The 14,078-nt window shown below is 32.7% G+C and overlaps 1 protein-coding gene across 1 annotated transcript in view; it reads right to left on the minus strand.

The window, feature by feature from the left end:
• Positions 1–14,078, minus strand: part of LOC150104049 (uridine-cytidine kinase 2-like) — a 164,126-nt gene that overhangs the window by 83,650 nt on the left and 66,398 nt on the right. The window contains exon 5 of the mRNA XM_090396713.1: positions 9,013–9,110. Within this exon, the coding sequence (XP_090252839.1) occupies positions 9,013–9,110 (98 nt within the window). The remainder of the gene's footprint in view (positions 1–9,012; positions 9,111–14,078) is intronic.

Below are 14,078 nucleotides of genomic sequence, written 5' to 3' on the forward strand. Positions count from 1 at the left end.
TGATACTACTATCCATTTAACTACTACCTGATTTATCCTTCCAACTCTGATTTGGAAGGATAAATATTTGACATTTCTAGATGAATGTTATCTACCCTAGTGGCCTTTCCACATTTTAAGTTTCTGATGGTTTTCCTAACTTAAATATTGATATGTAGTCCCAATTGCATTTCTCTTGAATATTTTCCACCACTGTTTTGTAACTGCTTTTCTCATTTAAAACTCAAAGCAATAACTTTAAACATCTGACAGGTCTAGATATTTGTGACTGTCATTGGGTGGAAGATGAATTTCATCACCCAGCATAAAGCCACTGCCTTACTGGATGCCTAAAGAGGTTTGAAGAATTTTTCATGTTTGTTCTGTAAAGCAGCTTTCCACATAATCTAACTCTTAAGAGTGTGATTTACATAGGAAAATAAAACAATATTATCTAGAATATCTTTATTTTCACTTTCTGTTATCTTTAGCATCTAATTTCCTTTTATAATACCCTTTTGAAACTTCATTTATAAACTTTTTTTAATAACCTCCAGAACATTTCACTACTTTTGTAATAAATGCTTTTTAGGTTCTTCTCAAAATCTTTCCTGTGATGTTTGCTTATTACTTAGCTTTTTTTGCATTATTTTTTGTATTTTCTAAGGACGCATGCTGATATATTTGCCAAGAACTTTCAGTTCTTTCATTTTTTACAAATGCTTCTTTTACTCTGAATCTGCCATGAATTTCTGAGTTTTTCCATCCTTGTGGACAACTTCATCACGTCTACATGTCTCCCTGAGAGAATCAATTATTCTTTAGATGTTTGCACTGAATCTCTAAGGTTTGATTCTTATTTTCACATTCCATTTTTTCTGCAATAATGTTTGTATATTTAAGTCTACAGCTTATCTATGAAATGAAAGCTGCACATCTTATATATTTTTTAAAAAGTTATGTGGAGATTTTTGAATTCAATATGATTTTTTTCCTGAAACTTACAAAAACTTAAAGTGGCTTTTAGAAATTTACACTGTATCTAACTAACTTTGGTTGGACTCTTCATTAGTTTTTTACAGTAAGAGTCAACTGTGAAGATATATTTCTAGTACAGAACAGACTAAAAGAGAATTACATTTTTTCTGCAATAATGTTTGTATATTTAAGTCTACAGCTTATCTATGAAAGCTGCACATCTTATATATTTTTTTAAAAGTTATACGGAGATTTTTGAATTCAATATGATGTTTTTCCTGAAATTTATAAAAAATTAAAGTGGCTTTTAGAAATTTACACTGTATCTATGTAGACTTACCATAATTTTTTTTTTTTTTTTAATCAAATTGGGACATTTTTGAGAGTTTGCTCAAAACAGAAAGTAACGCCTTCTACGCTAAGTACTTATGATTCAAAAGGCTAAATAATGGAGTGGTTAACAAAAAACAACATTTCGAAGTAATAATTTTTAATTACTCTTAACTGAACATAACTTATTATTAAAAAGTTATTAATATTTATCACTAGCGTGAACTTTCTTTAAAAATTTTTGTTATTTTTAATCACGTTGAAAAATTCACTACAATTTAGTTCACTATTAAGTTTGCAGTGCAATACAGCTTTTACTGTTGATTCACCATTCTACCTCTTTCTTCAGTCCATATGTTATTCATTATTGAGAATATCCTTTCAACAGGTGAAGATGTGCCTGGCAGGCTGAAAATGTATTCCATAATTTGGACAAGATTGGGCAATGAAATGTTCTTTTCTTTGAAATGACTGAATAGTTGTATCCATTTTTCTTTGCAACTTGTATTTTTCAAAATGTCATAGTTTGCCGACCAAAAAGCTTTTGCAATCACCACTTCATCAAACAGTTCATCCACGTTTATTGCATTATTTGCAAGAGTTTCATTAATTTTTTCACCCGAAGCTTCAATTTCCAACCAAGTTAATTCATTGTTGTTTATCCAAGTAAAAGATTCTGCTCCACCAAAACTGTTTTCCCAAAGCTCAATGTAAGAAAGACATCGGTCATAAAATTTTGTAAACTCTTGTAATATTGTATTAATACTTCCATTATTTTCCAGTATTATAAAAAGCTTTTTTACTTATTGAAGTATAAATTTATTATCACGCCTTTCCTCAAGATTTGTGTTTAATTTTCTAAGTTCAATGACAATATCTGTTACACTCGCTTTTGTACTTTCCATAATCAAGATAGATTTGTTAAACAATTTGAGTTGCCCATGCACAAACCACAAATACATTTCACCACAATCATTATCAAAGAACTGTTTTGTGAAATAAAATATGATTTCAGTCCCTCATAGATTTCAAGTATTCTGTCAATAGCTGGAAGTAGCGAAAGAAAACAAGTGTTGCTATCTTGAAGAACCTTTTTAATACTCTACATCTACAAATTCACAGAATGCTTTTAGTTGAGTGACTCGAACTGTATAAACGTGGAAATATTTATAAATTTTGACTACTAAAGCTTCTATTTCGATAGGTAGAACATCAACTGCAGTTTGAAGACAGTTGTGAACAATGTGAGCACTGCAACCATTTCCCACAATATTTCTTCCTAGCTTCAATCGACTGTAAATATTGTTTTCACCTCTCCGTTTTACACCCCCAAAATTGGTATTACAGTTATCTCCACAAAATCCAATAATTTTTTTTGTTATATCATGAGTTTTCATAACTGACATTAAATGGTTTGTCAGTATTTCTGCAGTTTCACCAGGAATTGATTGAAAGTCTAAAAGTTTAACTTTTACTCCACAATCTGGTGCAAAATACTGCACAACACATAGCACAGTTTTAATTTCTTTCCTGTTGGAAGAATCAATCGATATCATCACAAAATTTATTTTGTTTAAATCTTCACAAAGTTGCTGAAACAACAGTGGCTCAATCACATTAACAATGACAGCTTCACATTTTGTTCTACCCAGTCTAAACTTTGTTTCAAAAAGCTTTGATATCACATGAAATACAAAGTTGCTTCTTCAGCAGCGATTAAAAATTCTTTGTCACTTGGATCGGCACCTTTAAAATATGACAATATCTTTGAGGAAGTTCCTGCCGCTGCTAGACTAGCCTTATGTTTCGCATGTCAAGTGATTTTTTATGTCTGAACGTCCACCATGAGCCACAGAAAATTCTGAAGAGCACCGTTCACATTTCACTTTGTCAATATGACCACAAACCTTTTTTCAAAAATGGATAATCCTTTTTTAATTCATCCGTAAACACACAGTTTCTTTTTGGCATTTTGGGGTTAAATTAATTTAATGAAGTAAAAAAAATCACAAACAACATGCCAAAAAGAAACACCGACTTGCAATCTAAACTCAACTAAGATTGTGCATGCTCCACAATGACTTGTAATGCAGCGTACAGGCCAGAGTCAAAGTGGGGTATTCGTGTTGCCTAATCGCCATTTTCCAAGGCTACACTTTTTGTACTGCGTGTATATTCTGCACTTTTAAATTTTTACCAAATAACTGAGACAAAATGACAAACTGGCCAGGACCATACCTTCAAACTGGGACGTATGGTAAGCCTATATCTATGGAACTTTGATTGGACTCATTAGTTTGTTATAGTAAGAATCAACTGTGAAGATATATTTCTAGTACAGAACAGAACAGACTAAAAGAGAAAGCTGTGGTGTATCTATGATAACAGATAACAAAGGAAAGAATCAGAATTAAGAGATACACTTATAATAGCAACTATAAATTTTAAAAAGAAAAGACAGATTAAAGTGAAATTTTATAGTAAATGTTATCTAATAATAAATATTATTTATTATTAGATAACATTTTTATTATTAGATAACACTATCATTAGCTTCCTGCAGTTATCTAATAACAAATATTATTAGATAACTGCAGGAAGCTAATGATAGAGTGAGGAACAAAGTATACTACATATCAAAGGTTAACAGAGAACAGCATTTAAATCAAAACTGCCATAAGCTGAGAGATTTCTCATAACTTAATGAAATAAAGAATAATTTCATCTTCTCTTGCCCATATGTGCGACTTAATGGCTTCTCATTGCTAAACAAATTGTATTCTTAGAAACCTGATTATGCTATGATATGGTGGTTAATCCTAACTGGATTATATAAATTCTTCCAAAATTATATAAATGGATTTATATAAAATCTTCCAAAAACAAGTTTTTGGAAGAAAACTTTCTTCCACCTCTGTATGGAAACAGCTAACATCATCAATTCCATCATAAAGGCTCACTTCCAGGTCTTTCCAACCAAAGGTCATCATGTGTCAAATGAGATGTGGAGGCACACAAATTAAGAATTAAAAATAAATATTCTGGAAAAAAGATATCTGAAAATATACAAGTAATAGCAGAGGACCACAATTAATAACAGATTATATAATCCTTAACAAAAAAAAGGAGTCTTCAGAAGAGAGACAACAGTTTGTAAATAGCACATTTCTGGACATCTCAGATACAGAGGTTCTAGGAACAAAAACCAAGAGTAAAAGAAGAAAAAAAAAAAAGGACTAAAAATTTGGAATGATGAAATAGCAGCACTATAGTAGAAAAACAAAAAAGATTACAAGTCACACATGCAAAAACTAACATCAGAATCACAGAGCTAAAACAGGTATTGTACAAAATACCATTAAGGAAGCTTCTAAGATTCTTGGAGTGGTAACACTGAAATGATGTACACAGAAAATAAACAAATTACTAAAGCATTTATATAAATCATAGTCTCTGAAGCTCAGTTTTGATGAAATCCTTTGGCTGAAACCACTAGGGTCAAATTATGTCTAGGAAGTGATGAACCTTTATCAGGGTTTTCCAATTTCTTTATGTGACTGCCACACCTATGAAAGGTTGTAAAACCTATAGCACTTGGGATCTGAGTGAAGTCAGGATTTGTTTTCTATTTTTTTAAATTAATTTTTTATAATTTTTTTTGCATTATTTATTATATAATTTATTTTTTACTTGGTCCAGAAAGAGAGACCAAACATGGAACTTTTTCAAGTCACTTCATGTCTCCAGAGTGGAAAGGTAGTTCTCACACCAGGCAATGAAATTCATCTACCACCTAAGAACAATCACAAAACATCTATGTCCATGGTGGGATTCTAACCCATAAACTGTTGGTTGGAGATCAGATACACTAACTAGGTTGGCAAATCAAGAGAACTATTCCATACTAGCCTTTTCAGCATTTGTCCTGATTCCCCTGAGGAAAACAACGATCTTGTTTAACTAGGTGACACCCAGCTAGTATGAAATTTCATACTGACTATCTAAGTTTAAGCCAATATATAATAAGATCAGCTAATATATTCCACACTGCTCAACTGTGCATTATATAAGTTTTATAATGGCTAATTCTGCATGATTCAGGTGTCATATTATCCACCTATTCAAATGGAAATAAAACTAAATGTGAAAATTACAGAGGAAAGTGTCATTAAACCTGATATTAAAAGCAGATATGTTAAACTCAACTGTTTATGCAAATAATGTTAATACTCCTAAAGAAATCCAGTAAATCTTCAGAGCTATAACTAAATTGAATAACTATTACAAATTTCACATGAAATCAGTAAAAAGAAAACAGGTAAGAACACAGAAACAACTACATTCTCAGTGAAATTAAATTAAATCACTCATACAGTCATGTGTTGTCATTTTCTTATGTGAACTGTGTGCAAGGAAATTTGTTGCTGCTGTTTCTCCTTAGTAAATGTAAGATTGATGAACATGTGTTCTGACTTTCAAAAACAAGATTTGTAAAGTCCTCTGTTATGTCTGAGTCTCTGACTGAAATATGTTAACTTCTGCCTTTGCAGATATTCTCCATTTAATGTAAGAAAAGATTTGACCCAGTTTTTAAGGTTATGAATGTGTATGTGTGTGAGAGAGAGAGTAAAAGTGAGTACAATTTTACTTTATATGTTGTATTTATTTACACACACACACACAATTTTTAATAAAATTGTATAAAAAAGTAAAAACTTAGTTTTTCATGTATGCCATCGTCATTATATGTTACACTTTCGCGCAGGTCTACACATTTTACCACGTAAGCTTCCACAACTGATAATCCCACGGAACAGGTTGGTTGCTCCTTATTCCCGGTGGTATACCATGTCTGTGGAAGCGTGTGTTCACAGGGGCGGTTTACCTGCTTTGCAGGAGAAAAAACCCTGCTGTCCATGCCTGAGACCGGCTAATTTGGCTATGGTTGAGGAAGATCCTTAAGCATCTCACGTCACCAACAGGAATCGAACTTAGGACACTCCTTCCCCAGGCATATGGTTGCAAAGCGTATAGCCACTAGGATAACTGCGCGGACTTTCATGTATATAGCATAGTGAAACATTAAATATACAGGCCTGGGGATCGAACCTGTAAAATAATGGGAACGGATAAGATGGCTTAATCAATAACAGGATTAGTTAACAAAGAATCAACGTTCTACAAGTCTGATAGAAGCTTGGCACTCCAGAAGCATTTGGAATTAATAGAGAAGTGCAATTTCAGGAATTTGTCATGTTATCCATCTCTTTGCATTTGCAGATGGTTTGCATATAACATCAATGACTGAAATAATATAATCATTATTTTCTGGCTGGCAATTTTTTATTTATTGTTTGTGTGTCTGTGTGTACACTTCCATGAGGGCTAATGATTATGTAATAAAAATAAGAATTATTTTGCACTAATTTAATTAAACAAATTCTGCTATGTTTTGTTCTAAGCAGTCAGTTCCCCCCCCCCCTCCACTTTCTTCTGAAATCCTACTTATGAATGGTTATCAACTGAATTGTGGGATGAAACAAGGACAGATTATATATATAATCTGGAAACCCTGCTGTACAGACCAACATAAACATATATGAACATATGATCAAACATGGCACTTTTTCAATCGCTTAAAGCATCCAATAAGGTCTTGTTGAGAGATGGTAATCATCTACCCCAATTTTCAGGATAATTAAGTTTTATATGGTAATAAGAGTAAAAAAAAAAGTTTTACTTACTAAAAAAATATTAATATTTACTAAAGAGCCAAAAGGCTTCAGTTCGGCAATGCAAAATTATATAAGTAAAGTGGATAATTAGATCCAGCATTATTGCAAAGCTGAATGTAGAAACTATGAAAGTGTCATAAAAATAAGTTGACCAGAGAGCTTACAGGAATGCACTCACGAATTGCCTTGGTGCAGATCACTTAGAAAACATAGGCACCACCCAAGAATCTATATGTTCGCTTTCTATTAGTCCATTTTGATAAAGTTTCACTGGCCTGGCAGCTATTTCAAACTGGTTAGTTCTCCTCAGAGACCAGGAAGAAACCTTAAGAGAGCAAAATCATTCAGTACTAAGGAACTTGAAATCAGTGGCGACTCGTGGCTTGAAATCATGGGGGTGCTGCAACTTTTGAAATATACACACACACACACTGTAAGTACAGTGTATACTTATTTGGATAAAATATCAAAATTATGATAAAAATTTTAAAAAAAATTAAACATGAAACAATATTGTTTAATATCGATAAAATTATACAGTCTGGTATAATTCAAAATTACTTAAAAATAAAATATATTCTTGTTTTGTTTCATGAAAAAATATTGTTTATTATCAATAAAATTATACAGTTTAGTATAATTCAAAATTACTTAAAAATAAAATCCATTATCATAACCCCACCCAATAATGTTCTAAAATAAAAACTAACAAATGTTATATCTTTAATTGTAATGCCCAAATATTTAAAGAGACAAATAAATACGATAAGCACTATGAACACTTGACTACTGGCACAAACTGCATATAAACAACAGTGGAACTGCGTGAAGGACAGTGCTGCATTATGCTAATAGCTCGCATCTCACTATGACGTGCATAGCAATATGGCACTGTGGTAAACACAGTGCTGCTAGCATCCTTCGCCCTACTAAGTGCTACAAGATGGATTTTTATTATTTTTTATACAAAATAAGAGAACTGTATAGGATTGTTGATGATAAAATTAAATATTACAAGCAAATATAAATAAATGAATAAATATATTTATATATTGAGAAAAACTGGGGGTGCTGCAGTTCTGCAGTGCCTATGCACGAGCAGCCCCTGCTTGAAATGTCAGAGAGGTGTAATTTTTGTAAGCGAACATTTGGTCGATGCATAAAAGTATTTACTAAATTAAAGAGCCAAAAGGCTTCAGTTCAGTGATGCAAAATTATATGCTGGATTTAATATCCACTTTAATTATATAATTTTGCATCGCTGAAATGAAGCCTATTGGCTCTTTATTTTAGTAAATACTTTTACGCACTAACTGAGAGTTCGCTTACAAAAAATACACCTCTCTGACATTTCAAGTTGCATAGTACTGAATGAGGAATGAGAGTTTTTAATCTCTTAAGGTTTCTAAGGAGAACCAACCAGTTTGAAACAGGCCAGTGAAATCTTATCAAAATGGACTAATAGAAGCTAAACATATAGATGCTTGGATGGTACCTATGTTTTCTAATTGGTCCGCGCTAAGGCAACTTTTGAATGCTGGTGAGTGTATTCCCATAAGCTCTCTTTTCAACTTATTTTTTTATGAAACTTTCATAGTTTCTGCATTTGTCTTTGAAATAATGCTGGTTCTAATATCCACTTTACTTATATAAAACATGATTATTATTATTTCAGTAACCTCCATGGAATCAACAGATTCATCATGGGAGGCCCACTCAACCAGCAACATGTCTATCACAATGAACTCTGAAAGTTATTTAAACTTCCTGCATTCACAATGCACTCCAGCAATGCATTCCATTCACCAACAACTTTCCACATAAAAAATCTACTCTAAACCCCTTTCTTCACCATATCTTTATACATCTTCTAAGAATGGCCTCTTGTTCTTCCCATCTTAACAAAATATTAAACATCTTATTAAATATGGATATCCATATTTAAAATAATTCATATACAATTTCAACAATTAACTGTTATATAGCTTACCGGTAAACAAAATTCTTCAAATGCTGGCTTAACAAAAGTTGTGTATTGGTGTAGAATCTGCTCTAAATCTCGGCCTCTGACTGAAGTATCTCTAAGTACTAAAAAAAAAATAAATAAATAAACCTGAAAAATGTCTACAATGATCAAATGAGTTAAAATCAATTAAATAGCTCATAATTCTAAATGACAAGAATATCAAAATTCAGTATTGACTAACATTTAACAAAAAAGTAAAATTGAATAAAACGCTATATATACAGGATGGGACATGAGGAACGTACATAACCTCAGGGGCTTGGCAGTGGTATTTTTGAATAAATACCACCCAAGGAATATGATTCACAAGTCTTCAAGGTAAATGTGAACAACTTCCTTCTCGCCCATCCACGTTACTAATGTTGACTAACTTCTTGTGGATGGATTTCCCCATAAAAAGAAAAAAAAAAATTAAAATTAAAATATGCAATGCAATTTATCCATATATGTGTTGCTTGCAACCTTAAAGGGAACTAAAAGTTGCTCATCTACTGTAACCAGCTGGTTGGCCAAGTGGATGCCATCTCTGCTTTCCAACCAACAGGCTGCAATCTTAAATTATGCTGTGGCATGGTTGTTTGTGAATATCTCTGGTATAAATTTTTTTTGACTGGTATAAGACCATCACTCCACTTATAAGAGGTCGAAAGTAGCTTGAAAAGTGCTAGAAATCAAACAATTCCAAGTTTGCTCTCTAGAATGGAGTATCCAGATTATATATATCTTATTCCACCCAAAATACTACATGTACTGCAGATTACAAACTTCTGTAGTTGGAATGACATAAAAAAAAAAAGATTGTAATTTATCATTGTCTCACAATGATAAATGTTGTATTTAGTATGCCCTCCACATTTCTAATATAGAATATGCCCAATATACTTGTCTATATTTATGGATTTTACAATGGAATAGTGTTGTTGCCAGATACTAGCAACATTTTTCCTACAAAATGCAAGAGTAAAATGCTTCTTAGACTTCATGTGTCATCTGGGTATGCAGCTGAATGAGAAAATACTGTTGCAGCAATAGAGTGGGTGTCCTCACGTAAGAACATGAAAGATCAATATCTCAGTATTCTGCAAACCAAACTGCACAGACTTTACAACCAAGAAAGCATTTATTTGCACCACATAAAGAATGTTCAGTATCTCAAAATCTAGGTGTCATATCAAATGGAATTTTGTAACTGGCAGAATACTGATTGCATTCATTAACACATTTTGTTCTGTGAAGGAGCTATTTACTCACAATTATGACAAAAATACATGAAATTCATACATATGGTCAGAAACAAATTCTAATGCCACTGTAAAAAGTAATTTAACTCACTTAAGTATCAATATGTATCAGTATCAATTAGGTACCATCTACAAATGGTTCCCTTGTTCAAAACAACTTTCAATAATAAATTTTTGAAAGTTGTTATACAAATGACATTTACTTATTCATAAGCCAAACTGCAAGTACAAAAAACTATGTATAGACCTGGAACTAAGAGGAGGGAGTTGATATTAAGAGAGTGGACAAACTGGAAAATCTGTTGATAGCTGTTTGGAACATAAGAAATACATTCCTTTCCATAATTATGGTCGGTCAGGTCCACACCTTGAATAGCCTGCACAGAATAATAATAATAACTTATGCTTTACTGCAGTAAGTGTACAGATAGACACTTTTCTGAATTAGCAGTGAATCTTAAAAACAAGTCAACCTCAATAAATATTTTATGAATCTCCACAAGATATCGTCATCAAATTCCTGATATATACCCTCTAGGGGGGGGGTGTACAGGATATGATAGTACCACATGAAAAACTTACATCATTACTAGCTTCTTATTTACAATTTTTCTCCAAATCAATTTGTTACCTGTCAAGACTCCAACATTATCAAATATTATATTTCTGTCTAAGGCACTTTTTTTTACTGTATCAATCCATCTATACCTTGGTCTTCCTCTGGATCTTTTTACTGCCAACCTGGCAGAGAACATTTGTTTTGCTAATCTTTTCTCTCCCATTCTGTTTAAGTGACCATACTACTTGAGATTAGCTCTACTAACACATTCCTGAATGTTTTCCTAATGTCCTCATTTTTAATATGATATTGCAATTGATGCCATCTGTTCATGCCTCTAATCTTTCTCAATACTCTCATATCTATAGTCTCTAGTCTTTGGGTCAAGTGTTTTATTTCTAACCCACCTCTCAGATCCATACGTTAAAATTGATTTGAACACTGTCTTGTAAACAGCTAATTTAGTGTTTTTACTAATTTCTCTTATTCCATATAAGTTTATTCAGTTGACTTCCTACCATACCAGCCTTGTTGATTCTGTTGTCTATTTCCATATTTAATTTACCATCTTCACTAAAAATCATGCATAGGTAGCTGAAATGTTTTACTTGTTCTATAGGTTCTCCATTCACAATACAGTTGATATTTTCAATACTTCTGCCTATTTTCATTGTCTTTGTCTTGTTATTGCTGATTTTCATACCATATCTATTACAACAGTTATTCAATTAGTCAGGGAATCTTGTAGACTTGTACTGGATTTATTAAAGTATAATATCATCTGCATAAAGTAAAGAGCTGAGATTAACATCTCCAATTTTGATATCAGGTTCAATACCACTTTCCTTCATAATGTGATCCATACAGATAATGAATAAGAGAGGGGATAATGTACATCCTTGTCTGACACCAGTTTTAACACTAAACCATCTTCCTGTACTTCTTTCAATTCTAAATGCTGACTTACAACTCAAATAAAGACTAAGTATCGCATGTTATCAAAAGAATGTCTACCTTTGTTTCCTTTACGATAGTAAGGCTTTTGACTCTGTAGATCATGTGAAACTGTGGAATGTGTTAAGAACAATGGGAGTCCCAGAGCATTTCATTATCTTTCTGAGGAATCTTTATTATGAACAAGAAGCTACTGTCCGAACAGATCTTGGGGAAACTGAATATTTCATAATAGGTAAAGGGGTGTGACAAGGCTGTATTTTATCTCCATACCTGTTTAATTTGTACAGCTAATACATTTTAAGAATGCAGGGCTGGAGGAGTCTTCAGTTGGAATTAAAATTGGTGGAAGAAATATTAATAATTTGAGGTATGCAGATGATATCACCTTGCTAGCAGAATGCAAAGAAGATTTGGAGAAACTTTATGAAAGTTAAAGAAGAAAGTGCTAAATATAGCCTTAAACTAAAACTCAAAAAGACAAAAGTTATGGCAACATGTGAACTTAATGATTTTGAAGTAGATGGGGAGAAAATGGAAGTAGTTGACAATTTTGTGCTCCTAGGATCCTGAATTGATAAATATGGGTATTGTACTGAAGAAGTTAGAAGAAGATTATTACTCTTCTTCTTAATTTAGAAGAAGATTATTACTCAGAAAGAAAACAATGACAAATTTAAGCAAGATCTTTAAAGATAAAGATATTAGCCTTGCAACAAAAATCAGAATCGTGAAAGCAATGGTATTCCCCGTAGTACTGTATGGATGGGAAAGTTGGACACTGAGAAAGAGTGAAAGAAGGAAGATAGATGCAATTGAATTATGGGTTTGGAGACGTTTACTAAGAATACCATGGACTGCAAAGCAAACCAATAAATCAGTGATAGATGGAATAAAGCCAGATTGATCTCTCGAAGCTATGATCATCAAGCAAAAATTGTCATACTTTGGGCATATTATGCAAGCAAATGATAGTCTGGAGAAGATGATGCTTGCTAAAGTTGATGGAAGTAGGAGAAGAGTAAGACCAAGAATTAGATGGGTGAATGGAGAGTTAAAGATGCAACTGGAAATTCTGAAAGATATAGCCAGGGACAGATCTAAATGGAGAGTGTATGTTCATAGCATCACCAGGAGTCAAAAACGACTCGATGGAACATAACAACAACATTACTTGATATAATGCTCCATTGATACCATACAACTGTAGTGGTTTGAATAGCTTTCCTCTTGGCACCTTGTCATATGCCTTTTGCAGGTCTACAAAACTTAAATACAGATCTTTGTTGCATTCCTGATTTCTCAACTATTTGTCGTAAAGTGAAAATCTGCCTGAGGGCCTCTATTTGCTCTGAATCCAGCTTGTTCTTCACCAAGCTTTTCTTCCACAGTCCTTCTCAACCATTTCTCAAGTATACTTACATAAATCTTGCCAGGAACACTCAGTAAGGAAATATCTTTTTAATTCTCACATTCAGTTTTATTTCTCTATTTATATTTGGGTACTATGAGAGCTCTATTTCAATAAACTGGAATTCCATCCCACTGTCCAGGGGTTCTGAACTACACAGTGCAGCCACTGTCAAATTTTTATACCTCCATACTTGAGCATTTCTGGTCAAATATCATCTACTCCAGCTGCCTTTCCAAATTTCAGGCTTTTGATGGCTTTGTCTATCTACTTCAAGTATTGATATGTATTCCTGATTGCATGTCTGTTGAGTGTTTTTTTTTACCACTGTGCTGTCATCACTGCTTGTTTCATTTAGCAATTTTTCAAAGTAATTACTCCATACATGAAGGATATCTTTTTCTCCAGTTTTCCTGTCACCTTTATCGTCCCTAATTTCTTTTACAACACTTTTTCCTCCATTTCTGAGCTTTTTCAACAACCTCCAGAATATCTTGCCACCTTCTTAATATTTATTTTCTATATTCTTACCAAAGTCCACAAGATATGGGAAATCATAATTTTTAGCTCCCTTTCCCAACAATCATAGCTGCCTACTAGCACTCACAGAAGGCAACCTTTTTAAGACTATTGAATCTTTTCCTTTTTTCCTCTTTTCTTTTATATTGCTTGTAAACTACATTTCCTGTACTTTATCCCCAATGTCTTTGTGATAAACAAAACTAAAAATCATAATTTTTAGCTCCCTTTCCCAACAATCATAGCTGCCTACTAGCACTCACAGAAGGCAACCTTTTTAAGACTATTGAATCTTTTCCTTTTTTCCTCTTTTCTTTTATATTGCTTGTAAACTACATTTCCTGTA

This window comes from Typopeltis vanoorti, chromosome 8, assembly GCF_054136105.1.
Source record: "Typopeltis vanoorti isolate ZY-2024b chromosome 8, IOZ_Tvanoo_1.0, whole genome shotgun sequence".
NCBI classification, from domain to species: Eukaryota; Metazoa; Arthropoda; class Arachnida; order Uropygi; family Thelyphonidae; genus Typopeltis; species Typopeltis vanoorti.